This window comes from Trachurus japonicus, chromosome 7 (genome assembly GCF_045865225.1).
Source record: "Trachurus japonicus isolate A0001 chromosome 7, Traja_1.0".
In the NCBI taxonomy this organism is placed as follows: domain Eukaryota; kingdom Metazoa; phylum Chordata; class Actinopteri; order Carangiformes; family Carangidae; genus Trachurus; species Trachurus japonicus.
Genome location: NC_140913.1, coordinates 22,495,232 through 22,522,214, shown reverse-complemented (window position 1 = coordinate 22,522,214; position 26,983 = coordinate 22,495,232). Strand labels below are relative to the sequence as shown.

General features: G+C 40.6%; 2 protein-coding genes and 1 pseudogene across 5 annotated transcripts in view; all 3 read left to right on the top strand.

Moving 5' to 3' along the window:
- Positions 1-138: 138 nt before the first annotated feature.
- On the top strand, positions 139-10,652 carry LOC146984758 (acylamino-acid-releasing enzyme). 2 transcript variants are annotated; one of them, XM_085782168.1, is made up of 23 exons: positions 139-212; positions 692-821; positions 2,054-2,180; positions 2,273-2,360; positions 2,486-2,561; positions 2,675-2,766; positions 3,326-3,400; positions 3,492-3,626; positions 3,715-3,806; positions 3,922-3,962; positions 4,196-4,317; positions 4,502-4,562; positions 4,658-4,755; positions 4,872-4,923; positions 6,223-6,311; positions 6,408-6,546; positions 7,119-7,202; positions 7,726-7,806; positions 8,794-8,882; positions 9,078-9,268; positions 9,551-9,653; positions 9,745-9,851; positions 9,958-10,652. In XM_085782168.1, the coding sequence occupies exons 1-23, from the start codon at positions 201-203 to the stop codon at positions 10,061-10,063; spliced, it is 2,190 nt and encodes a 729-aa protein (XP_085638294.1). In that variant the 5' UTR covers positions 139-200; the 3' UTR covers positions 10,064-10,652. The 2 variants fall into 2 exon arrangements, with proteins under 2 accessions (XP_085638294.1, XP_085638293.1); XM_085782167.1 differs by lacking the exon at positions 139-212 and having other exon boundaries at positions 599-821.
- A 3,318-nt stretch (positions 10,653-13,970) lies between these two features.
- Positions 13,971-14,928, top strand: LOC146984757 (toll-like receptor 7; annotated as a pseudogene). The gene is made up of 2 exons (XR_015036169.1): positions 13,971-14,575; positions 14,691-14,928. The product of XR_015036169.1 is annotated as a toll-like receptor 7 (transcript).
- A 2,752-nt stretch (positions 14,929-17,680) lies between these two features.
- LOC146984756 (ERC protein 2-like) overlaps positions 17,681-26,983 on the top strand; it is a 147,142-nt gene continuing 137,839 nt past the window's right edge. Inside the window, exons 1-3 of one of the 2 annotated variants that reach the window (XR_015036168.1) lie at positions 17,681-17,943; positions 22,265-23,415; positions 26,852-26,875. Coding sequence is in view for 1 of the 2 variants with exons in the window: in XM_085782166.1 (XP_085638292.1) it covers positions 22,549-23,415; positions 26,852-26,875 (891 nt within the window). In the remaining variant the exon portion in view is untranslated. Of the gene's footprint in view, positions 18,385-22,264; positions 23,416-26,851; positions 26,876-26,983 lie in introns of both variants that reach the window. The other variant, XM_085782166.1, reaches the window with a different exon arrangement.

The window sequence follows — 26,983 nt, the reverse complement described above, 5'->3', positions numbered from 1 at the left end:
GATTCGTTCTTAAATTCCTGTGTTTTTATTACATTCAGGAAGTGTTTCAAGGGCGGCTTTTATTTTAATTTTGAAGTTGCAAGCGGAAGTTGTAAGAGGTTGATTTTTTGGCTAGCTTCCTACTGGAGCGACTCACTCACTCTATTGTGCTTTCAAAGGGTTGGTGTTGTTGCAGACCAGCGACACACACTGTTCCTATCATGGACTCACAGGTAAGATTACATTTAACTGACTTCCTGAGCAAATAACATACGCTACACAGATAAAACCGTGGCTAAAACATCCACGCTTGTAGCACGTGTCAACTGAGCTGTCACTTTTTTTTTTTTTTTTAATAATAATAACAACAACTGAGCGTTAGCAAGCTCCCAAGTCAAGCTAGCAGACGGACTGGTTTGGGTGTCTGCTGCTGTCAGCTGCCTGCCACAGGAAGTTCCTGCTCCAATTAAACCCAAACACTGCTAGCAACAAACTAGCTCGGTCACCTCTTTACTCCGTATGTCGCTCAGAAACTGCATAACGCATTAGACTCATGTTTATCAACTGACCCCTGGTTTTCGTTTTAACTGCACAAACTTGTGTTATTACTGGCTAGCAGCGTCCTAGTTTGGGCATGAATAAGGCATTGTTGGTTGTGAGACAGTTTGTGTCACAGAGGCGTAGTTTGAGATACTCTGCTGCGTGTTGTCAGGTGATGACCAACCCCGAGGAAATCGCCAGGCTGTACAGAGAACTCAGCCTCTTTCCCTCTCTGAGCAGAGCAGACGTGGGACCTGTCATCACCTCTCAGTATGGAGGCAAATACAGCAACATCTACACAGGTGCGTATCTGTAACGTTAACTTGCTATATACATCTCTGGAAAAAATTAAGAGACCACTTCAAAATGATCAGTTCCTCTGGTTTTACTATTCATAGAGTAAAATGAACACTTTTGTTTCGTTCTATAACCTACTGACAACATTTCTCCCAGATTGGAAATAAAAATATTGTCATTTAGAGCATTTATTTGCAGAAAATGGCAACAGGTCAAAATAACAAACAAATTCTGATGTTTTCAGACCTTGTATAATGCAAAGAAAACAAGTTCATATTCATTTTAAAACACAACACTACTTTTTAAACTTAGGAAGAGTTTTGAAATCAAAATTGTTGGAATAATCCCAATTTTTTATCGCAGTAGTGTTTTATTTATTTATTTATTTATTTATAATCTTTCTTCCTCATTAAATATGATTTGGTTCAGGTGATGAGCTAAGTAGAGCGAGGTGTGCTTGTGTTGGAGTTCAGTAGACACTGGAATCGATGGCTGCCATACATGTAGAGAAGCTGATTTATTAAGAACATTTTGGAGTGGTCTCTTTATTTTTCCCAGAGCTGTATATAAACCCAGCTCTGTGTATATCCCTACTTTCTCATTGGCAGGTGAATCATTAGAGGTTGTAAGCCAGGTAAAATACCTGGGTCGCATCACATTTAAGGGCACAATTAGGGACGATGATGTGTGTAAAAGTGTTGTAAACTTTATGGGCAAGCTAACATGCTGGCACCTGTTGTGCAATTTTAGAAGGGCAAAGATGAAGAAACTCCAAGTGGCATATAAGTGAAATGTTTGTTATGAGTGATGTACCCACCTTCCATGCTTTATTGAGGAACCTCATGTACAGATTTATGTGTAGACTACAGGAGTCAATAAATGAAATTATAAGGGACCTTGATGTAAGGTATTTCTCATGCTTCTGGAAATGGAGCCATGGGCTGTATGTTTTTCAATCTCTGGATTGAGAGCCCCAGTTTAATTTATAGGCTTTGTTGTTGTTTGTGTTGTTGTGTTTTTTATTGTTTTATATATCCGCCATCAGTGTGTGACTGTGCGTGTGAATGGGTGAATGCGATGTATGATGTAAAAGCACTTTGGGTATCGTTGCAGGTATAGTAAAGCGCTTTATAAATACAGACCATTTACCATTTACCATTTATATGGACCTGATTGAGTCTGAAATAAAGCTCATCATCATAGAAAATTATAACACTTTATTTACCTAACTTTGCAGAATGGAGCCAGCGGGATTTGGAGAGGAACGAGAATGTCAAGTTTTGCCGCCAGTACATTGTATTCCATGATGACAAATCAGTGGTATACTCTGGAGCTTCAGGAAACTGCACCGAGATCAAAGGAGAGTATGTAACAAGTTTCTTATGTCATCTGGAGAGTGTTGCTGGAGAGTTGCAGACATCCGCCAAGACCTAACACTGTGTGTTTCTCCTGCCAGGGTGCTCAGTAAGGATTCTCCTACGGGTGAAATGAAGGCTGTTGTAAGAGAGTGCGCGGTTAAAGGAGACGACAAACAGTTTCTGGAGGTGTGTGGCTTGCCCCATGTTGTTTCCCTGCTCTGCTGCATTTTCCACAAAATCCCACAAAATACATGTGACTAGCCATTTTGAATACCCTTCTGCTCTGATGATACGTATGTGTGAACTTACAGATATGGAGTAAAAACATCAAGATGAAGAGCATCGATCTAACAGCCTTAAAAAAGCACGGGAAAGTCTATGAAGATGGTGAGTCATCTCCACTTCCAAATCATTTTTTGTTAACAAATTTCTTTTAAAATGTAAATTTGACTTTGACTTATGTCAGTGCAAGTGTTAATCACATTATTTTGCATCCTTAGAGCAATTTGGCTCCTTGGTTTGGTCCCACTCTGAGACACACCTCTTGTATGTGGCAGAGAAAAAGAAACCAAAGGCAGAATCTTACTTCCAGGTCTGTCAGCTTTAAAATGAAGTCAACACTTTATCACAGGGCACAGCTCCTCTGCTTTCTATAGGTTAGACTGTAAAGTATGTTGATTTATATTGATGCTTATGTTGTGTTCAGTACTGCCCTGGCCTAGCATATTGGTTCAGTGGCTGTGTTGCTGGTACAAGTTGCTAGCTATTCTCTAGCTTCCTTTGAGAAAAATGAAGATAAATAATATATCTCATAAGGGTTTTTAGATGCCATTGAATAGAAACTTATTGCTCAGTCTTAGCAACACTGCAAACCAGTTTGTCTTGTAAATGGTTTCACTTTGAAAATATCCCAGGTATTTTCATCACCTATCTCACCCTTCAATCAGAACATAACTTATATATGTTTTTTATTATATAACTTAATAATGGAGTTTTACTGAATTGTGGACGGAAGAATAAAAAAGCATGTTTTCTGCCATTTGTGCGATTTAGTGTTGATTCCCCATTTACTACAGGTTATAGGTACTGTAAACAAGATAACTGAAATGAAAAGGTAATCATTTGTTATTCTCTGTCTTTTCTGTTTGTAGACCGTGTCACCTGAGTTGTCTTCTATTGGGGACGAGGATGAGGCCATGAGATTGGAGAAAAAGGATGCTGTGAAAGTAACTGAGATTAATACTTAATGAAAAACAAAACATTCTTAGATTCAGTTTCTCTTTTTCTTAAGTTGTAGTGTTTCTTTTATTCCTGCAGGGGGAGCAGTTTGTCTTCTCTGAGGACTGGGGAGAGGCACTCGTTGGTAAAAGCTGTCCGGTGCTCTGTGTTTTGGACATAGAGGGTGACAATGTCTCTGTGCTGGAAGTGCCTGAAAACATCTCACCTGGGCAGGTTAGTAAAACAGTTTCTGCAATAACAAACACTTTTTGTTGGGGTATTTGTATTTGTCATGTTTGTCATTTTGTCTCTGTCTCTGCAGGCATTTTGGGCTCCAGGTGACACAGGCGTGGTGTTTGTGGGCTGGTGGCATGAGCCTTTCAGACTTGGCCTTAAGTACTGCGCAAACAGGAGGTGATTATTATATTTACTAATCAGAGAAAAGTTGGAAAAGAAAAAGCTGGACTGTCTCAAGAAAGGTTCACAGGCTAACACTGCAATTCATTCATGTTTCACTTGTCTCCCCTAGGTCATCTTTGTTCTATGTGGATCTCACTGGCGGGAAATGTGGTAAGTGAATTTCCTCTATCTTGAAGGTCTCTATTACCTATTTCATAAGCCAGATCCATGTAAGTTAGGTATGATTATGAATATCTGTCCTGCTCTGAGACATGATGCACATCCCTGAAATCTGCTCAGGTACATGTATTACACACCAGACAGCTAGTCTGGTGTAACATTTGCACATACTATATAAACATGATTGCAAATGTTCATATGTATTTGTTTGTTGTGTCCCTCAGAGCAGCTGTCATCAGGCACCAGTGGAGTGTGCTCCCCCAGGCTGAGTCCAGACAAGTGTCGAATTGTGTACTTGGAGTGTTCTGTCTATGGGCCACACATGCAGTGCAGCAGGCTCTGTATGGTAAGACTGAATAAAGCCTCTTCACTCTCTTTACCAAGTATAGTCCAAGGTCTTAAAGGGAAAAAAAATAGAATTCATGTTTCTTCACACAATAATAGACCATCTTGTACTTTTCTGCTGTCTTATTTACAGTACTATACAAATAAATTATGCTTTGCTCTGTGCTTGCATGCTTTATTTCTAGTATGACTGGTATACTAAGAAAACCTCAGTGGTTGTGGATGTGGTACAGCGACCTAAGGAGGGTAAGGAATACTATTTGTCGCTTGGCCTTTTTTCTTTTCAGTATATCGTACACTATACCATTGTTATATCTTTCTGTGTTATTATGGCTTTACAGACGGCTTCACTGGTATCTACAGCTCTCAGTTGTCCCCTCAGTGCTGGTCAGCCGACAGTCAGCGCATTATCGTAGCTTGTCCTCAACGCAGCCGCAAGGTATAGCAATCTACATGTTTTTTCTGATAAATTAACATTTTGCACTTCAAGTGTTTTTAACTGAGAATGTTATAATCATTTTTTCATGAAAAAAGTTGTTATGGTCTCTCTTATAGGATCTGTTGATGGTGGATATAAGCACAGGGAGTGTCACCTCTCTGACTTCAAGTGAGTCACTCTGTTAGTCACTCAGGTCCAGACAGCCTATTTTTCTGATGTTTGGTGTTGACTAGGGATGGGTATTGATAAGAATTTAGCGATTCCGATTCCATTATCGATATTGCTTATCGATTCGATTCCTTATCGATTCTCTTATCGATTCTCATTGGGTGAGGGAATAAAAGAGAAATGGGTTTGTTTGCATTAATGCAGTGGTTCCCAACCTTTTTTGGCTTATGACCCCTTTTGACATCACAAATTTCTGGTGACCCTCATTCAAGATGAGCAAGCTCAGATATTTGTATATGCTGCATTTTATTTTATCTTGATTTATTCAAGAAAGTGAATATATCAAGAATATAGTTGTTTAAGATTGTGAAAAATAATTAGTTTATTTATTTATTTTTAATCAATTACTAGACATTTAAGGCGATCCCATTTGAATTCCAGGCGACCCCACATGGGGTCCCAACCCCAAGGTTGAAAACACTGCATTAATGGCTCTGACATTAAAAAAGTTGACAGGACCGACCTGCCTGGACAGGTTAACACTAGACCACTGTGGCTGTGGGCCAGCTGTGCTCACAGGAGGAATTTAACAATGTTTCCATTACATAGTTTTTATGCATCTGTATCTTCTCACTAGTTATTGTTTTCATAACGTTCGTTTTTATGCGGAGCGAGTGAGCGAGCGAAAGAGAGAGAGCGCGCCAGAGAAAAGACACAGGGCGCAGCTACCGTTTCACCTGGCGACGAGCAAAACCTGAAAGGAAGTGATTAGAATGAAGGGAGAAAAACAGAAAGAATAGACATGTAGCCTGTTCAGGAGACGTTGTCCTGTCCTCACGACGTGAGGGAGGGAGGACCGGAGGGTGGCTCTGGCTCACAGGTTAGTGATGAGGAAACGTCACTATCAGCTGCATCTGTCAGCAGCTCCGCTCCACACAGACACGCCACTAACTTTATTTTGTGAGAACAAACGGTGATATGTGGATATAAACACTAAGCACCCTCATTTATAATGAAGATTGATTTTAACGGAACGTTACGTAACGTCATTAATCAATTAATGCGCGAGTTTCTGAACCAAACGGAATCGATAAGGGAATCGTTAAAGCAGACACGCACACGATTCCAAGAATTGATCCAAGTTGGAACCGGTTCCGAAGAGGAACCGGTTTTCGATTCCCATCCCTAGTGTTGACAGACTCTAATGCCTGATTTCCTTACCATAGATGGCAGTTTCTGGGACTGCTTGAACATGTTCATTTCCACCTGTGTCTAATGATGGTCTCTGTTTGCACGCAGAGTCTGAAGATGGTAACTGGTGTCTGCTAAACATAGAGAGAGATCTGATGGTGGTCAGCGTCTCTTCTCCGAACTGCCCTCCAACACTGGTAGGACTGTGTTTTCATTAAAAATAGTCTTTATTTGAGTATTAATAATTTGACTGAATCTAGTGTCACTCATTGCAATGCCATTTGTATGTCCAGAGGGTTGGGTTTCTTCCGGCTAGGGATTCCCAGGAGGAGGTGGTGTGGGTTACTTTGGAAGATGCTCAGGTGTTGCCAGATATCCATTGGCAGATCTTAACTTTCACCCCTCCCCCAGAGCAAGACAACAGTCAATACCGTAAGAATGCAAATTCTTAATTTTCTTACAATGTAGACAGGGCTCCTAGCAGAATGACCAGAAATTCATAGTTTTCCTTCCTGTTTTTGTCAAATGTTTAAAAGAAATGCAGTTAGTTTTGTCCATCCTCTTATGTGTGTCTCATACGTATGACTGGTACAGAATGTGTGAAAAACACCTTCACATGCTTTGCAGTCTTGTTGCCACAACTACCTACAGCCTAGAAATAATCAGAGAGTTGAGTTGAGACCTTTCTGACAGAAACCACAAAATAGTAATAATGAAATCTCATAAGATAAGCTTGGACGGGTTTGCCTAATAAAAAGGTAATGAAGCACTGTATATAGTATATATTATTTGAGGCTTTACAAAAACTTAACAGTATTTGTATTTTTTAAAGAATAAATGGACTAAATTTAACAACCACTTAGTTTTACAAGTGGTTTCTACAGATTTGGTTGCTATGGTTAGGGTCCCCAGCTTTATGAGGAGTTGAATAAATTTGAATGTTTATGGGACACAAGTAGAACTGTATATGTAAACTCAACATGACTGTTTTTTCTACATTTTAGCTGGCCTTGATTTTGAAGCTTTGTTGATCAAACCAAAGGAGTTGAAGGATGGAGTGAAGCTGCCTCTGATTGTCATCCCTCATGGTTGGTTACTCTCATTATGGTTCCACAGTTATTATTACTACTACTATTTGTAATGCAAACAAAATTATTAGTTTTAAAATACTTGTAAATTATTGTACAATATTAATCCATGTAGTATTCCAAAAGACAGTATTAATCATGCAAATGTTATCTATTAATACACACAATGTTTACATCCTGAAATAAGAAATAGTGCTTTTAATCTGTGTTCAGTTTATTTGTAGAGCTGATTCTGTGTTGGGATTTATTTCTATTCAAACAAGTGCTACTGCTGCATACAAGACTGGCATTAACAAGAGTGGTTTCTATGACAATAGTGCCCTTAGTAGCAAAATGTTTAATCATATGCTTAAAACCAAGGTTGGACTTTTGTATCACAGCGCTCACACGCACACAGCTCAGCTTTTTCATATATTCTACATGCTGATTAATGTCAGACATTTATGCTCCACAGGACAAAGGTAACAAAGACACACTTAACTCTCAATCTATATAATACATAACCAGTTTTGTTTTCTATTAGGGGGTCCCCACTCAGTGATTGTGGCTGAGTGGCTTCTGTCCTCCGCTGTCCTGTGCAGGATGGGCTTTGGTATATTACTGGGTAAGTACATGTGTGACACCTGCTCAGAGGTTGGTAAAATAGTTTGATTGATCAATAAATTGGTAACTTCAGAGCATTTAAGAGACTTGGCTGAGACAGACTTTCCTATTTTGTGAACATTTAAAGACCTCTCATTTACCCTAGGATAATGCTACTCAGTGCTCACAGTACACAGTAAGCTCACACACATACATTATTTCCAGTGGATTAATATATTTCAGGAGATCTCCAGTTGATAACTTATGCTTGGGTTGCACAACATCTTGGTTTCCATTTCTGTGTCAATGCTAAGGGTTAAGAGCAGACACACGGCCTGCACGATGCATGTGAGAATAGAAGGCCACATGGACTATATACCATAGTCATAGCAGACTATTGCAGTATAGCAGTATTCTCCCAGTGCTCTCTGTGTTTTTTGCTGTCCCTCTCCTGCATTCTGTGTGAGTGTTGTTCTGAACAAGGGTAAATAAGGTTAATGAGATTTATAATGAAAAGATTATTCATAGCAATATTCAAGGCAAATTTGTGGCAGTTAGGGAAAGATAGAGCTGGCAGTAACAGCAACTCAGCAGACATGACGGTGGTGTGAACATTGTGACATTTACACGCGTGTGAGCTGTAACCACCATGCACACACAAAGCAGACAGGCAGCCAGTGTATGACCTTGAGACTTTTATTATTGGATTTCATATATCGTGAGGTCATACATGCTGTTCTATGGCTTGTGTAGTTTAATAGTTTGTCCTATGGTTTACTCATTTGTCTTGGGAGTTTTATTAGTCAGTTCTGTTGTTATTGAAGCAGAACTGTTCTCAAGTTGTGATCAGTAAACCCACACAAAGCAGGAGTGGTTTATGTTTTCACCATGTCTTTGCAGTTTAAAAACAAGCTGTATGTTCTTATGCTTCTTATGTTCATTTCTTGATCACAAAATCCAGCCTCGATATATATAGATGGCAATTTGTTTTTGTTTTCCTTGTTTTTAGTGAACTATCGTGGCTCTCTTGGATACGGCCAGGACAGTATCCTCTCACTGCCTGGCAATGTTGGCAACCAGGATGTCAAAGATGTCCAAGTGAGTTTTTTTGGGGAAAAAAGGCCTGAAGATACTTTGAGTGTTGATTCATAGTTATATCTTGATTTACACTGTTGAGTCAAGTCAACTAATTTCTAAATTGTATTTATGTTGGTTGCTTTTGATCATGTCTCTGCTGTATGCATAACTTCACAGTGAACAATTTGCTCTTTCTTTGCCATTTTTTTCTCCCAGTTTGCTGTTGAAAGTGTTCTGAAAGGTGCTGAGTTCGACCTGCAGAGGGTAGCAGTTTCTGGGGGTTCCCATGGTGGTTTCCTGGCTTGTCATCTGATTGGCCAGTATCCGGAATTCTACAAGGCCTGTGTGGCACGCAACCCTGTCATCAATTTAGCCTCCATGATTGGCAGCACAGACATCCCAGACTGGTATGTTTGAATATTCACCATTGCCTACATTTGTTTACTTATTTTGTGACTGTGTCAGCCATACACAACTACACATCTGTGATGTTTTATCACTGGCACCCCTGACAGTCCCTACTGGCAGCTGCAAACAAGTGAGTGGGATAAAGGGCATGTGTCTGCCTCACTGTCAGGGAAGGAAGTGTTCAATAATGCACACCAACACTGCAGGAACGAAAAACCTCAAAGCCGTTGAGGGATTTTTTTTCAAATTTCTTCCTGTTGTGGTTTAACTGTCTTTTGCAGGTGCATGGTTGAGGCTGGCTACAACTACAGCACAGACTGTCTACCTGATCCTGCTGTTTGGGAGCAGATGTTGAACAAGTCCCCAATCAAATATGTCCCACAGGTATGAGAATTTCTCTGTATGCGTCTGGACTGCATACATGTTTTTTCATTGGAGTTGTCACCCAATAACTAACAAGTTATTTCTAATTTAGGTACAGACACCAGTACTGCTTACCTTAGGGGAAGATGACAAGCGTGTACCTAACAAGCAAGGAATTGAATATTACAGGGCACTGAAAGCAAGGCAGGTCCCAGTCCGGTAAGCTGCTTGTCTAAGTACCATGTTTCATTGGTTATGTCAGATATGCACTGCATGACAGGGATTTTATTGTTCATTCACTAATGCCCTGACGTGTGTTGTTTAGGTTGCTGTGGTACCCAGGGAACAACCACTCTCTCTCCAAAGTGGATGCTGAGTCTGATGGCTTTATGAACATTGCTCTGTGGATAATTCAGCACATGAGTCAGTGATGGTAAATATGAGACAAATACACAGTAGTGAACTAATGCTGCTGTTGGTGCCAGGAAAACATAGCAAGACGCTACTCTGTGTAAGGGATTTTGTATGCTTCTGTTGCAAAGACAGCGTAAGGTCCAATCCAAAGCCAAAGTACTGAACATGCTGTCCAACAACAACACACCGTGTAACTGTTCTTAACTTGTAATCTCCAGGTTTACTTCCAATAAGTCAATGGAGAAATAATGATTTTAACACAATACTTTAACCAGTTTCGATGCAGTTTTGATTCAAATTTTTTTATTGTTGCTTTTTTGTTTTTTTTGCAGTCTATACATAAACTCAGAAGGGCTTTTCAGTGTGTTTGAAGTTATATTAACAAAAAGGTTTGATGTAATTATCCTTTTCCTTCTGCTCTTACTGATGGGTATTAGAAATCACTTTTTCTTTCTTGATTTCATGGATTTCATGATTCAGTGCACTTAATAAAGCGATTGTGAAAATAATACCAAAACCAAGTTTGTCCATCAATGGAAAAAAAATCCCTCCTCTCAGTCTTTTCTCAGGTCTGTCTGTACTGTGAGAATAAAAGCACTGACTATATTTGAATCTTCATATATTCTTGCGTGATTGTCTGAGACAAAACCGTTTGTTTTGCTTTTTTTGAATCACTTGAAGTGATGTCTGCATCAAAGGTCCCCCATGAATTTGTCTTACATCACATGATTTGCATCAAGTTGTGGTATACGGTACGTACTTTCACTTCTGCATAAATGCAACCCCTTTCTTGTTGCTGCACAGACTTTAAAGATACCCTTTCTTATCTAACGCATCTGCTCCTGGATTAAAGATTGATTCATCTGCCACTGCTGATTTGAATTGTGTCCATGATCTACCTGCCATGGTAAGTGAGATTATATTGTATTATACCACCAGAAATATACTAGGCATTTACTTACGCTTGACGCTTGTTGTGATTTTTGCGTTTAGTCACCATTTTAGAGAACAGCATGTTATAATGAAACACTGAATGGTTTTCAAAAGTTTAGAAAAGGTCAAATTAAGTTAACCTGTAAATATATTGCATTTTTGGCGCATTTTGAAATTTCGTCCGAAAGCCGAATATCCCTAACTTTTTTGTGAGTAGTGTATATTGAAAGATAGGTATGGTACAAATTAAATCCAAGAATGTGTTAAATGATTACATGTTCTTCCTTACCCTAAAACACAGGCCATTTATTAAAATGGGGAATATTTACTAAGATGTTTTTGGTTTCAAATTAAGCAAATAACATCTAAGGAGACAGGGCATACATCATGTATGTTGTGTGCAGTATGTTGCTGCCAATATCAACATGACGCAACATAGCACGTTCATGCTATTGTATATAAAATTAGTAGAAATGTTTAGCAATCTAATCTTGGTGGTAGTCAGTTTATATTTAAGGAAATATATTTTGATTCTTAGCCCACTTTTTAACGGCAGTAAGGTATTATTGAAAGTTTAAACCATGCGTTTAGATTCTATCTTCAGAGCCATCAACAAATAACTAAGATTAATTTTTTGGTTTATTGTTTTTCCTCAGATCCTGTTCAAAAATATTCTCATCCTTAGTCAGCTTCTTCCATTAGTGAAGACCATAAATACAATCTTCTTCCCATGTGACACTGATGGGAATGTAACCAAAGTGGATTGCTCCGAGAGGCCACTCAGGCATGTCCCCTTCATCAAGTCTACTACCGTAGTGTCACTCAATTTAAGTTGGACAAAGATACAGCAAGTGGGGCAGTATGCATTTGCAGGTGTCCCAAACCTTCACACTCTGAAAATAACGGGGAACTGTCAACCAAAGCGAGCCTTAGAAGACCGCTCATGCAAGATGGAGATCCACCATGATGCTTTCAAGAGCTTACGGAAGCTTAAATATCTTTATCTGTCAGGAAATAGCCTCACCTCTATACCCTGGTTACCTGAAACCCTGAAGGTTCTCGATCTAGAGAATAATCACATCTTCAACATCACCTGCCTTTCAAAAACTCCAAATCTCGAAGTGCTCTTTCTCTCTAAGAACTGCTTTTATGCAAACCCTTGCAACCAGTCCTTTTACATCAGTGAGATGGTTTTGCGGGAGCTCCATAAACTAAAAAACCTTACGTTAGGGTATAATAATTTGACATCTGTCCCTAAAGGACTGCCCTCCTCACTGGAGAGTTTGGATTTAAGAGAAAATACAATCACAGATGTCTTAAACAATACATTTGCCAACCTGACTAATCTTAAGAGTTTGAATTTGGAATGGAACTGCCAGCGCTGTGACCATGCTGCAAGGCCCTGTTTCCCTTGCCCACAAAATCTCCCTCTCAGTCTACATCCAAACTCGTTTTATGCTAAGAAAAGCTCTATCATTTACCTAAGTTTGAGGGGCAATTCTCTTAAAACATTTCCAAAGGGCCTTTTCAGACCTTTGAAGAATTTAAAGAGACTGGACCTCTCTGACAACCTCCTGGCATATGCAATACGTAATGGCACCTTCTTCTCTGAGCTGAGTGGGCTCACTTGGATTAGCCTTATCTATAACTATGAACCCCGGAGGACATTTCAGGAACTGATCCTCTCCCCACATATTAATGTTATATCAGGTCTAGAAAGCCTCCTTCTGAGTGGTAACTTTTTCCACAAGCTTTCGATTCAGAGCCTTGGAGTTTTGTCTAAACAAAAAAATCTAATGAGGCTAGAACTAAGAATGAACTTTATTGATAGTTGTAATTTGACAGATCTGAAATCCTTACCATCTCTCATCAATGTCGACCTTTCCCAAAACATGCTTAACTTCCTTCCACACTGCTGTAATTCGTCAAGTGATATTATGGCACAACAAAATGATCACAACCAGAACTCGTATACACACAATATAGATGTCCATCCCCTTATTGTAAGACATCGAGAAGTTACATCTGTAAATGAGATAAGAGAGCTGAAGAACAATTCATCCTTATTTCCATCTCTACGGGACTTCAGAGATCATTTCTGTCGACATAACTTAACATTTGACCTATCTCAAAATGATATTCTATCTCTTAACAAATATGTGTTTGTAGGCATGGAAAATGCTGTGTGTTTAGATCTTTCCTTCAATTACATGAGTCAAGCCTTGAAGAGTGGGCAGTTTGATGGATTGAAAAATTTAGTTTTGCTTAATTTGTCGTACAATAGGCTTGATCTTTATTATGATGATGCTTTTAGTGAGCTTAAATCTACTCTGAAGGTATTAGATGTTAGCAACAATGAGTTTCACTTCAAAATGAGGGGCATGGGCCATCGTTTTCAGTTCCTCCAAAATCTGACCAATTTGGAAGTCCTAAGTCTTGCGAACAATGAAATTGGGATGAGAATAGATCAAAGGCTGATCAGTAGCTCAGTGAAGTATCTCTACTTCGGTGGAAATCACCTAGACATTATGTGGGCACCTGACAACAACAAGTATACTAATTTCTTCCAAAACCTGACAAACCTCATTTACCTGGACATTTCCAACAATGGTCTAGTGTCAGTCTCGTCAGAAGTATTGTGTAACCTCCCACAGAGCATTAAGGCCCTCCGCATCAGCAACAATCAGCTGAACTACTTCCCATGGAAGAATATCTCAACACTCAGCAATTTGCGTCACCTTGACCTAAGTCAAAATTATCTCTCCTATTTGCCTCATAGAGTTATAGAATTTGGAGCCAATATTTCTCTCTTGGACCTCAGTCACAATCGCTTTAGTTCAATTCCTGTGGATTTCTTTAGAAAGGCAAATTCTCTACAATATCTTTATCTAAACAATAATCAGATCAAAGAGTTGAACCACCAGTATATCCCTGCCCCTTTTAAAAATGGTAGTGCCCTTAAAAAACTCACCCTCCATGCCAACCCCTTTAAATGTGATTGCCGTACATCCTGGTTTGCGGACTTCTTGAGTTCTACTCCAATAGAGATCCCTTATCTCATCACCCATGTGCACTGTGATTACCCAGAGACCCAACAGGGCCGTAGTATATTGTCTGTGGACCAGCGTTCCTGCCAGGATATATATGGTGGCTTAGCTTTCCTCATCTGTTCCTTCTTGGCTTTGACATTCACTGTTCTGCCCCTACTGAAGCATCTTTATGGCTGGGATATGTGGTACTGTTTACAAGTGCTATGGGCAGGACATAAAGGCTATACGCAGCTGGCTGGTACTGATTCACTGCATCATTATGATGCTTTTGTAGTGTTTGACACTAGGAACAAGGCTGTGAGGGACTGGGTCTACAATGAGTTAATTGTGAATCTGGAGAACTCGGATCACAGGAAATTTTGTCTCTGTTTGGAAGAAAGGGACTGGATTCCTGGACTTTCATGTATTGAGAATCTGCACAGTGCTGTCTACAACAGCGTTAAGACAGTGTTCGTTCTGTCAAGTGGTTCTCATGGTGGAGAGACAGTGAATGGTGTGATTCGTCAGGCTTTCTTCATGGTTCAGCAGCGGCTTCTGGACGAGAAGGTCAGTGCACTGTACTTTTTACTGGCATATGCATTTTAGGATGTCAATGTCACTTGTCCTGCTGTTATGTTTTCACAATGCAAAATTATTAAAGAAAAATCTTTATCCAAACAAGGTGGATGCCGCTGTGCTGGTTCTGTTGGATGAGATGTTTCCCAAACTGAAGTATCTGCAGCTGAGGAAGAGGTTGTGCAAAAAGTCTGTTTTGTCGTGGCCAAGAAACCCAAGGGCTCAACCCCTTTTCTGGAATAAAATAAGAATGGCATTATCATCGGATAACCTCAAATTTTATGACAACAACATGAGTGAAAGTTTTATGTAACATGTGACCCACTGATACACCCTCCCCTTAGCTAATTAGACCTTGTCTGATTTAGACTAATGATACTTTGTGATTGTGTCATTTTCTCATAATGTAGCTGCCATAGACTGTAAAAAGAAGGTAGCTGCTCTTCCATGGTTTACTTTATGTTCTGTTGTTTAAAATAAATCATTTAGTTTGCTCTGTAGAATGGCTTAAATCTTTTTTTCTTTTCTTAAAGTGTTAATCAATGTCTTCAGAGAGCTTGGGCTGGATATATGATGGGGTGCATATATAGTTAACAAATTGTTAATTTTATGTTTAGTTAAGACATTGTACATTGACACAAAGACGTGTGGAAATAAACTTGACCTGAACTTACATACTTAACTAGCAGCCTCTTTTATATTAGTATTAGAGAAGAATATGATAGTGTACCTGTGTATTACTTGCACCGTCCTCCCTACACCCCCCAAAATTTCACTTCTCTTTGGCTAGATGCTGTGAGGAAATGAAACTATTTATTACAGATCACAGAGTACTAACCAACTTCACAAGCGTCACCCATGTATTCTCAAGAAGTTTGCGGGAAAACTTGGGACATGGCTTAACCATTAATAACATGAATCTGTATAAATCTGTAGGAGGGGGAGAGGAGTTTCAGTTAAAAAAGTGCATGTGAAGATACTAAAAGGAAAGATCTGCTTTGTTTGAAGTGCAGCTGCTTACAGTATGCACACCTATTTTAGCTTGTGAACTTGGATCCTGCTTGCATTTTTTGTCTCATGATGTGGTGTGACTAACCATCAGTGCCTCATTTTTGAGTCTGACTAAAATAGATAGATTCATAATCATTCTCTGGTTGAGTTAAACTGAATGAGTAAACTGAGCAGCTGTAGTTAGGGTCCGGGCAGCTAAGCTGCCGGGACACTATTGTATTCCTAGGAATTCTTCTTCTTCTTCTTCTTCTTTCTTTCTTTCTTCTTCTTCCAAGGAAGTCATACTTCCCATGGGCGAAAACTCACCAAACTTTGCACAAAGGTTCAGTCCCATGCCAGATTCACTCAACTCCAAGGACATGTGCCCCCCCTCCTAGGGGGGGCACAATAAACGTTTAAATTTAAAAACTTTAAAAATTCCTACCAAACCAACGGTAGATACTACAGTGTTGAAACTTCACCACAATGTAGCCTCAATACTGCTGAAACTTTTGTCCACTTAAACTTATTACAAATTATGAAGTCCATCACTCTGTTTTTTTTCAATAACTGTAAAACTTTTAAAATGTATCTCCTCCCACAATTTTTACTCAATTGACACCAAACTTGCTACAGAGCATCTCCAGACCGTCCTCCACAAAACTTGTTTCTCGGATTTTTGATTAAGCAAAAATTGAGCCTACAGTGCATGAAAACGTTTGACTGTAAACAGTACTGTAAACATATACCATCAAATTCTTGCTAAATACATTTTCAAACTTCCTGAAAAAAAATGAGAATATTCTGGAGTCATGTTTAATGAAGTTTAGCAAATATCAGAATTTTAATTCAAAAACTGAATTTTTGAGAACATTTTGAATTCTGCTCTCATGGGAACAACTGCAGCCAATGTGAGTGTGGAATTTATAAACATCATATTTTCTCTTATGAAGCAAAACACGTATCATTAAAAACAAATCACCAACATTTCCATGCTGTCAAGATGCAATTTATGTATTATCAGATTTTTGTTTAGATGACTGAATTATTGACATTTTGACCATTTCATCACAACAGCTGCCCGGGCACTGACTCACCTGAGTGGATAAATGAAGCTACACAGCAGGTCTCACTACCAGCTAATTAGCTCAGCGAGTTAGGAGCTGGTTCTTTGTGTCAGAGATTGTGAGTTCGAGACCCAGCGTGGGTGATGATGATGATGATGACAGTTTGAAATGGCAGATGTCCTCAAGCTATTTTGCTGTCTAAATGCAATTTATGTATTAACAGATTTTTGTTTAGATAACAGAAATCTGCGTTCACAACTGCTGCCCGGACACTGACTCCCTGAGTCTATTTGAGAAGACACACACCATGTCTCACTTCCAGATAATTAGCTCACTGAGTTAAGCGCTGGTTCTTGGTGTCAGAGGTTGTGAGTTCGAGACCCAGCCAGGGCGATGATGATGATGACAGATCAAAATGTCAAATGTCCTCAACACGAAACACAAGACAATTGTCCTAATGGTGGCATCACAACAAGCTTCTAAATTTAAAAATTCAAATAGCTTGGACTGGACCATGTGCAAAGGCTCCTAATATCTTAGACTCATAGTAGATGTTTGACAAATACATATCATTATTTTACCTCAAAAACGTATTTTTCTTTTTCTGCCTACAGTGAATGGCTTACTCAATTTGTGAAGCCACTGTTGAATGCAATTTGTCAATTAGCTCAGTGCGATAGACAACGGTCTTTGGTTCTGATGCAAATTGGACATCATAAGGACAACTGTCTTGTCTTCCTATTCTCCTGTTTGTTGCTCAGAATTGCCTAAATTTGCCCAAAAGTAGCCCGGACCCGACCCATCGCTGCGCAGCAGCTATAATTCCATTGTAAAGTTTCTGAAGAATGCTGCTCTAGCCATATTCAAAACTGTTTGTGGGCTTTTTCTCCCACTCACAAGGTGTTATTTAGATTCTCAAGTCTCCATAAAACTCACCTAGGCTATACTGATGATTCTTATGGGGAAAAAATGTTTGTAATAGGCTATCTGTTTATTTCCTTGGTTATACATAGACGAGATGTTTTGAAATGTCTGGTTTGTGTTGCGAAGGCCATGTAAACGCCATGCCCAAATGACGATCAGGTAAAAAAAGGAGAGAATTGAAACGCTCCAATCATTGCTGTTCATGATGCCCCACCACGCCGTGTAGGTCGCGCACGCGCCAGCTTGGGAGAGCGCGCCCACGCGGACCCGATGGCAGGACAGGTCATGAGAGAGATGAGCCGATGAGATCATGGAGTCTGCGCCGAGGTCGGACAGGGTACGGCTGAGACTTCGCGGTGATGGAGAGGTGCCTGTCCGGTAAGCCACAACGAGACAACACGCCTGGGAGGGTGCACACCTGGACTTAGTGGCATCATTTGACATACACACACTCAGTTATTTAAACAAATGAAACTGTGCGCTCTCAGTTTGTGCGGCAGATTAATTATTATGTAAGGTACCAGCTCAAACTCATGTAGCCGTGTGCATATGAGCAAGAAACTAATCCTTCATGCCGTGGTCGTAGTAGAGTTATTCGGGCGCCTGTGTCCAGGCTACGTGGTCACGTGCACAACGGTCGTTTAACTCGTGCCACTCATTAACTATGATAGTGTTAGTTACACCGGCAGCATGTTGAGCTTCATTAGTGGGGTTCCTATGGACAATTTACTGCCATGCACGTTAACGACTTGTGCTGCTGCAATTTGGGTGGTGACTCGACTTCTCTCTTCGCGGCAACAGCTGGCTGCCAACTCAGAAGTAAGTGCAGCGTCTCGGGGACCGGTGTGAAGTGAGGCGTTTCCTACTTGTGGCATTTTATGTTTGTATTTTTTCCCCCAGCCAGCCGTTCATTGTGTGCCGGGTTCTTTCTCCCCGTCAGTGTGGTTTCAGATGGGAGGTGTGCACAGCTCTGCGTGAACTTGGCGCCATCGAATTTGACCAGCTTCTCTGACTTATATCTCCATGTTAATGCAAATCATAGACAGAGGTTTAGTTGTAGCAAGCTAACATGTTTGCAGTTTTAAAAGGTTTGGACATAGTTATCTTATCTTTGTTGTTTCATTTTAACCATCACCACTGTATGACCACCATCACTTTAGATAGGCTATACATTTTTGCATCTGGGGCACCAAGATTATAGATGGAAATGATTGTTCTGTTGCTAGAACACAATGCTAAATTCATTGTCTCAAACAATGATGGATGAGGGATTGACAGCTATGTTATGACTGACAAGCAGACTTAACCAATCTCTCAGTTGAATCCTGTGCAGGGACTCCCAGCACCCAATCCTCATGGATTAGAGGAGGGATTATGATTTGGATTTGCCTCTGCTTTGCAGACTGTCTCCAATATCTGGTCCATCACAGACTAGGTTGTGCTTACTTTGATTCCCTGAGGACATTTTTACTTGTATTAATGTATGACTTTTTACACCAAAGAGACAGTGCATGGCCCGATACTGTTGAGTATGATATAGAAATAGAAATATACTAATATAATATATACTGATCCTATGATCATATGGGCACAGTATTAACATGCTTTACCTTCCAAGTATGATTTAGCCTAAATTCCAACAGCCCATTTTTGTCCTCTATTTTTAGTTGAAGCCTAAGGTAATGTGTCTGTAGCCTGATAAAGTCTGCTGATGATTTGCAAGTACCCCAGAGGGATGGTAGATAGTAAAAGACTGGGTTTCCAATTCCCTTTTCATCCTGCCCTGGGTGTAGCCAATTACATGGTTTTCTCCCAGTTTCCTTGAGAGCAGGCATTAAAATCCATGTGCTTCAAGAGGAGTAGTTTTAGTGCTGTCCATGGTGCTGAAATGGTCCAGCTGCTCCCACTTCTTTTTCTTTCACCACCTACTTTGGCGTCTGTGGCTATGCAAGGTATTCGTACCATAATGAAAAAGGGCAAAAGCATAGCCAGTGATTTGCTGCTTGCACCACTAAACTATACGCAGGTGATTAGAGATATTGTTTTCCTGTCATTGCATCATTCTCACTACTCCAAAAAAAAGGTGAGGATGTCCACAACATCAGTGGTTCCCAAACCTGCTCTTCTACTTTATAACTGGAGTTGCTGTTGTTGGTCAGATGTGTTGCCATGGTTACTTATTCTCATTATTATCACCATTTAATTTAACATTTTAATCATAATCATAATTCTGACAGATTTACTCTGTTTTATGTTTAGATAAAGTTCTATTGCTGCTGTGTTAAAACAATATTTAACATATTGGAAGTTTTGTAGACTTACAAAAATGTGTTAATACTTCTCAAAGCAAACAAAGGACATTGTATTGGTATCAGTATGTAACCTCTAATACTGTAAATACGCCATAAATCAATTACCTTTACTTTACTTTAATTACTTTTTTTTTTTAACACGAAACGAATAGCACCTCTTTATTGCAAGGTGCTGCCCCACAGGATGTGTCGTAGAATTGAATCAGTAATGCTGCTATAAGATTGGAATTTTTTCAGTTTTGCTATTTATAGTACATAAAGAGGAAATTCTAAAACCACACAATGAAACTAAAGCAATTCCTATGATGTAATACATAGCTATACATATTCACTACAAATACATGTGTAGCATAGCAACAGATGTAAAAAAAAAAATGCAGCAGTTCTAGTCAACCCAGGCTTCTTCATTTAGCCATAAATTCTCATACATATCACGCCTTTATGTCCTCTCTTGTAGTACACCTGAGAGAGAATGTTTTTGCAGCCTGATCCATCCCTGGCAGCTTCCTGCAGATATGTTCAGACATCTAGTGTTCATCGTGTTCAAGAGGGACATGTGATGACTCTGGTCATGTAGCTGGTGATCATAAACTTTCTACCTTTATGAGAAAAAAAAATCCTAACCCAAACCTTCTGTCTGGAAGAAGGATGGTGGGTAAGGTAAAAGGAAGAGAGACAGCATCCTGAAATGGGCTGCAAACCACTCTCTGACTGGGAGAGAACAGTGAAACAACCACATTGTAACATAGAGTTATAAATTCAGCCTCAGCTGCCCCCTCACCTTTTTTCCATAGAGTTTATCAGGGAATGGAGAGACACTCAGTCTTGTGTGTCAAAATTAGAATATTTTCAATTTTTTTTATGCACATGCAAGAATATAATTTTATGTGAGGTTTGGTGTTAAATTGATTTGTCCTGTTGTTTCTACAGTATTTAAACATGCAAAATGGACTATACAGATGTTTGGTGGTGTTTTACCTTAAAGTGAAATTCCGGCGTAAGTGTAAACCATGGTCAAACACACCGTAACACCGAGTTAGACCCCCCCTCGAGAGATCAATTTGCCCGACCGCTACATTCACGAGATCCACCAACTTCAGCAAATACCGCAATATCGCCACACACGGCGCTGTCCGGATCCACTGTCTGACCGCAACCAAAACGCCACCATTTGCCCAAAATAATGCTCAGAACTGCACCAAATGTCATCAATAGTACACACAGGGTCCCAGCACGTAGTACGAGTTGTCAAACATCTGCTAGCTTTGGCTGTTTTCTTTAGCAAGGAGATGCAACTCAACTCACCTACTTCTCCTCCGGGAGCCGCTCGTTGGTGAGGAAGCCCTGACGAGTCGATCACCGAGTGCACCGGAGTTCCGCAGCTCAATCAACAATTACCTCATGGAAATACAATCAGAGTTTTTTTTTTTTTTATCTTGCATATCACTTTATAACTATTATTATCGAGTGCTGGCCACGATATAGGCGCAAATGAGCATTTTTAAGAGCTGCGGAACTCCGGTGCACTCGGTGATCGACTCGTCAGGGCTTCCTCACGAACGAGCGGCTCCCGGAGGAGAAGTAGGTGAGTTGAGTTGCATCTCCTTGCTAAAGAAAACAGGCAAAGGTAGCAGATGTTTGACAACTCGTACTACGTGCTGGGACTCTGTGTGTACTATTGATGACATTTGGTGCAGTTCTGAGCATTATTTTGGGCAAATGGTGGCGTTTTGGTTGCGGTCAGACAGTGGATCCGGACAGCGCCGTGTGTGGCGATATTGCGGTATTTGCTGAAGTTGGTGGATCTCGTGAATGTAGCGGTCGGGCAAATTGATCTCTCGAGGGGGGGTCTAACTCGGTGTTACGGTGTGTTTGACCATGGTTTACACTTACGCCGGAATTTCACTTTAAAGCAGAAGTAAGCGATTCGGTCGTTTTGGCTAACTTCTTGTCAGCCGATGGAGTCAGCAGTCCCCGCCCTCGTCCCTACGTCACCACATTCACGTGCATCCCTTGGCTGCACACACAGAGAGGACCGCCCCTTTATGCCGTTCTCTCTCCTCATTGGATAAAGGTTGTAGGATACAAAGAAAGTTTTCTCCTCGGCTTACAGCAGAGCAGAGTGACTGACAGACCTGTTTCAGACCAAACACTCTATATAAGTGATTTCTGTCGGAAGATATAACTATTTAAGACATATATTAACACAAATATTCCGCTTACTTCTGCTTTAAGTGACAAAACAGTCAATATAAATGTGTGTGATCCACAGCTTAGTCTACATTGACTTCTGTTATGCTGAATGTTTGAGGAGCTAACTCAATATTGAGAAATGTGATATGCTTTGTCTTTCTCTCAATGTTTGTCTTACTTTTTTACCTGTCTAGAATCCACGATGTCCTGCACTGTAGCTGAAGCCACAAGACCTCTGGCCTCTGTGTCTAGGAGCCCTGTAGCTAACAGTCACTGCTGCTTTCTTTTAATAGAACTAAGTAACACTCAGCCTCAAGCCCCAAACAATCAGGGATGGACAGGGGAAAAGTGAGGGGTTGAGAGGTGGCCTTTTTTCAAAACCCTTGTTATTCATTCTTGTTCCATAAAGGGATATGAAAATATTCTCGACCTTAACCATCCCCTTTCAGACGTTCACTTTTGCCATTTTGCTATAAAAATGCCTTTAAATATTAGAGCCAAGCCCTCACCAAGCAAGCTATCCGCTGGCCCAAAAAGCAGTGGGCACAATGATGGCAGCACATCTCATTCACGCTTCTCACGGTCCCCTAAACAGGGGAAAGGAAAACAGGCTGCTAGCTCGGCGCCAGGCTCCCGCTCGGGGCTCGAACCAGGCTCCGTGTCAGGGGGCGGGCCTCCACCTGCGCCTAAATTGACAGGAGGTCAGGGGCCGGTGTCAAGGCCAAGTTCGAAGAGCAAATCTGCCACAGCAGCAGAAAAAGGAGCAGCTCATGGTTCAGCGACTGCACCTGGGGGTAAAACCATGTCTATGGAGAATATCCAGTCTTTGAGCGCTGCTTATGCAACATCAGGCACCATGTACCCCAGTGAGCGGGAGTCCCTGGAGCCCTCTGGTGGGTACCCTAAAGGCACTATGACGCTGGGGAGGAGCACCAGCCGCTCATCCTACACTGGCCGGTCAACAGCTATGGGTAGCAGCCCCAACATCACCTCCTCTGGGCTGCATCACTCGTCAGACCCTTATGGAGACCAACCCACGCTTTCTGTAAGGACCTCCAGTCTGCAGCGCCAGTCTGGCAGACATCCACAGGCACAACAGGATTCTGCGGGACGGGGAGAGGGTTCCACATTTGATCTCCATTCTCAGCTGAGGGAGCTGCAGAGGGAGAACGACAACCTGAGGAGAGAGCTAGATGGAGGGAGGGATGGAAGGACAGGTCCCGGCATGAACAGTGTCAACTTCTGGAGCCCTGATGTAAAGAGAGACAAGGGGGGTAGGCGGGAGGAGGGAGTGAGGGCCTCAGTTCTGAAGGACCAATACAGGATCAACCAAGAAGATATGCAGGTGAGAACATTGTCATTTTGAAGAGTTTGTTTCACATCCACGTTGAGCAAAGACTTTCAAGTGGCTGTGAACAAATTAACATTAACAGATCCATCCAATCCATCCAACTTTAGGATTAAAGTGAGCCACACCAGCAGAGAAGGCATCACCCTTTTCAAGCGGTGGAAATTTCCATTTCAAATGAAACTCTTTCATTTGTCTGCTCGCAGACTTTTTGTGTCGACCCACCCATCTCCTCAGCACATCATACCTTTTGTTCCTGTCTTCAAGGTTGCACAGGAAAGGTTTCTGTCTAGTTCATTTGTGAAGATGCTCGCCAGCCTCGGCGCTGTCTGTGTTTCCATGGGAACATGCCCTAGTGGCAGCCATTTTAAGTGTTAGCCAGATTCTAAAAAAGCTCACAGTTACTCCTAAAGGGATAGTGACCATGTCGATCCTGTGCTACAGTACCTCTCCCAGGGGTCTGGCCCGCTCAGTCTGAGGCATTTTCCATCTGTCTGTCTCACTGCACATACACATTGTACAGTATATCTGTCATCGTTTCCTCTGTCGTCCTGTTTTCTCTCTTGCTCACATTCTGTTTCTCCATCCGTCTGGGTGACATTTCACTTCCCTGTGTGTCAGTTTGTCTGCTGGTAAAACAGAAGTGTTTCTCTGAAGGGAAATACCTGGAGACCCATAAAAAGATATAATTCGTATTCTGAGACTCTTTCACTCTACACAGCCTGAGTGTGTGTGTGTGTGTGTGTGTGTTCTGCTGAATATCTCCACAGCTGTCTCCTTCTCTTTACCTCTCTCACGCAGGCATGCAACAACTTTAATTATATCTGCACTCTTGCATCTGACTCTTCCCTCTTGTAACCAAGGAGCCACCTCTGCATTCATATTTATAGCTTTTTCAACTCACATTGTCATAGAGTGTGTGGATCCTGTGACACCCACACCCACACATTCTTTTCATTTGTAAGCCGAAAATATGAAACAGAAAGTTGGAAGTTTTATTCTGAATACCTTTGCTCTTTCGGGGGAATAATAATTGGTTCTCTTTACAAAGTTTTGGTTGATATAAACATTTAATTTAAACAGAATTACTTGTGAAATTATATGAAGGTCAGAATCTCTACTTTCTACTATTATTTTAGATTCTGATATGGCATTAAAATGGAGCAGGATAGTCTCTGTGTATCTACAGGCTGGTCCTGACTTGGTCCTGACGGTGATAGATGAATGTGTTTTTCTCTGTTGCGGCGACAGACTGATACAACTATTGTATTACTTTTTTTCCCCCCTTGGTATCAACTCATTTGTTTCTCCCACACAAACACACTCTTGCCCTGTGTGTTTTGTTTTTTTTTAACCTGCACATGTTTCTCCATTTATCTTTATTTATACACTGAAAGTGGACCTGGACCTTAACTGTAGATTTATGATCTCATAACCCTTACGTCCCTTCTGAGACCGGTGTATAAAGAACAAGTGATGACATGTCCTCCAGCCCCAATACGTATTGTGTCCTCTGAATCTATAAAAAAACAGAAGTGCTGACTTGCCTTTTTTTTCCCCTCACACTGAACGCTTGATAACTCCCCTGAATTTTAATTCACATAATGTCATTTTTCTAGCATCTTTGATCTGACTTGATACGCAACACATGGCCACTATTGTCCAATTAAATTTTTTTTATCAGTGTTCACTCAGTTATTTGGTTAATATTACCTAATAAGTAAGTTTGGTTTATGTTAACTATATCCTGCCAGCAAAATGTTATTCGTTATAAAACATTTTATTACTCTTTCTAGCTACACCTTCAGTCCAAACAACGCAGAATATTCTGTTTACGGCGACAATAAAAACAGAAGGCAGGAAAAACCTTGATATCGCCTATTCATTGCAGATCTATTCTGTCTTATGTTTCACTCTCTTTTTCTCACACTCTCACTCCCTCTCTTTCTTACACTCATCGAGGTGTAAGGATATGGTCCACCTCCAGTCGATAGTGATCTCAGCTTCGATAGCGATCACCCATTACATTGTTAAAGCCCTTTTTGTCTTTCAATTTTACCCTTACTTTCTCTCACAATATCTGCAGTCTTATTATAGTATAAAATAAGGAAAGAAGTTCATTTTAGTAGTTTAATTTGAAAACTGAAAATCCACACCTCATGCTCATGACACTATTCTAACTCTTATCTGCTATCTCTTCTTTCCTCTTATCACCTCTAACTCCCATTTGTCCTTATTTATTATCATTTGCCTCTTTTTTTCTCCCCCACTCCATTCCCTTGTTTTTTTGCCCTTTGAGACCCTGGGAAGAGTTTAGTCTGACAAGAGAACTTTATCATTAGCATAAAGAATGTCACCTTTTCGCTCAGCTGCAATGACCAGAGGTGTCCCCTAACCATCTGTTTGTTTAGTGTCCGTCTGTGTGTATGTGTGGTGTGTGCATTTGTACATATGCATTTGTGTCTACAGTCTCATTTATGTGTGTGTGCGCGAGCGTTTGTGTGGAGGATTGTCCACCCACTCTGACTTGTTATTCAGTGCTAGCTTGTTGCATTGATTATCCGTGGTCGCCCTCATCTACCTCCTACATCTCAATTGTGTGTCCTTGGCGCTCCCCACCTTCTGGACTTAAGCAGAGGAGGAAATATTAGTAATACCTTCACACAGAGGGAAAGGTTTAACTTCCATCCCATTTTGTACTTGTTCCAATTAATTTTTTGACCCTCTACATTGTGCGTGGTGCTGTGTGTGTAATGTGTGTGTGCTACTGCTTTTTCCTTTTGTTTGATTTCCTTATGTCGTTTTCTCACCTTGGTTAGTCAGTCGTAAAGAATGCTCTTTGACCACGCTTTTAAGCACAGACTGAATTTCCACCAGGAAAGATGAGAAACTGTGAATAGCGTTTTTTATTTAGAATTACTTTGCTTTCCTTTCGGAGCCCTTTCCATCACTTAGTCGGTTTTATCCATGCAGTGCATGCACTGACAAACATAGCTTTAACCAATCCTGTTTTTTCTAATCATTGTGAAATTGTGCTTGTCAACTTGTCTTTTGTTGTCCATTTTCAAATGTAATATTGATTTGTCAGTTCATTTATCAATCAGACACTGAGAGGTCAAAGGCATAAGCTGTCTTAGAGATAGTCGGTACATTTCCATAGTTTTCATGAGCAGTAACATCACCCTTTTCCTTGTCTTGTTCCCCTTTTGATGTTCATCTCATTGCAAGCAAAACCTGTCACTTCAGAACTTGTGTTTTGAAGAGATATGTCGCCCCCTTTTGGCCAAAGTATGTTTTCATCACCACACAACTGTGCAAACTGTGGAGACATGTAATTTGCATTATTTGATAGAGTATTATTTTTTTCTGTCTGCTCTGTATTTTGGCTTTATGCATGTGTGTGTCTTTCTTATGTCACATCTCTCTGCTGCAGCACGGGGAGATCAGAAGAAACAAGGTCTGTCTTGTAACCAGTCATACAGTATACTTTTTGTATTTGTTTTGTGTGTGTGAATTTATATGTGTGTGGTGTGTTTGTGTGCATTTTGAAGTAATATGGACTCTC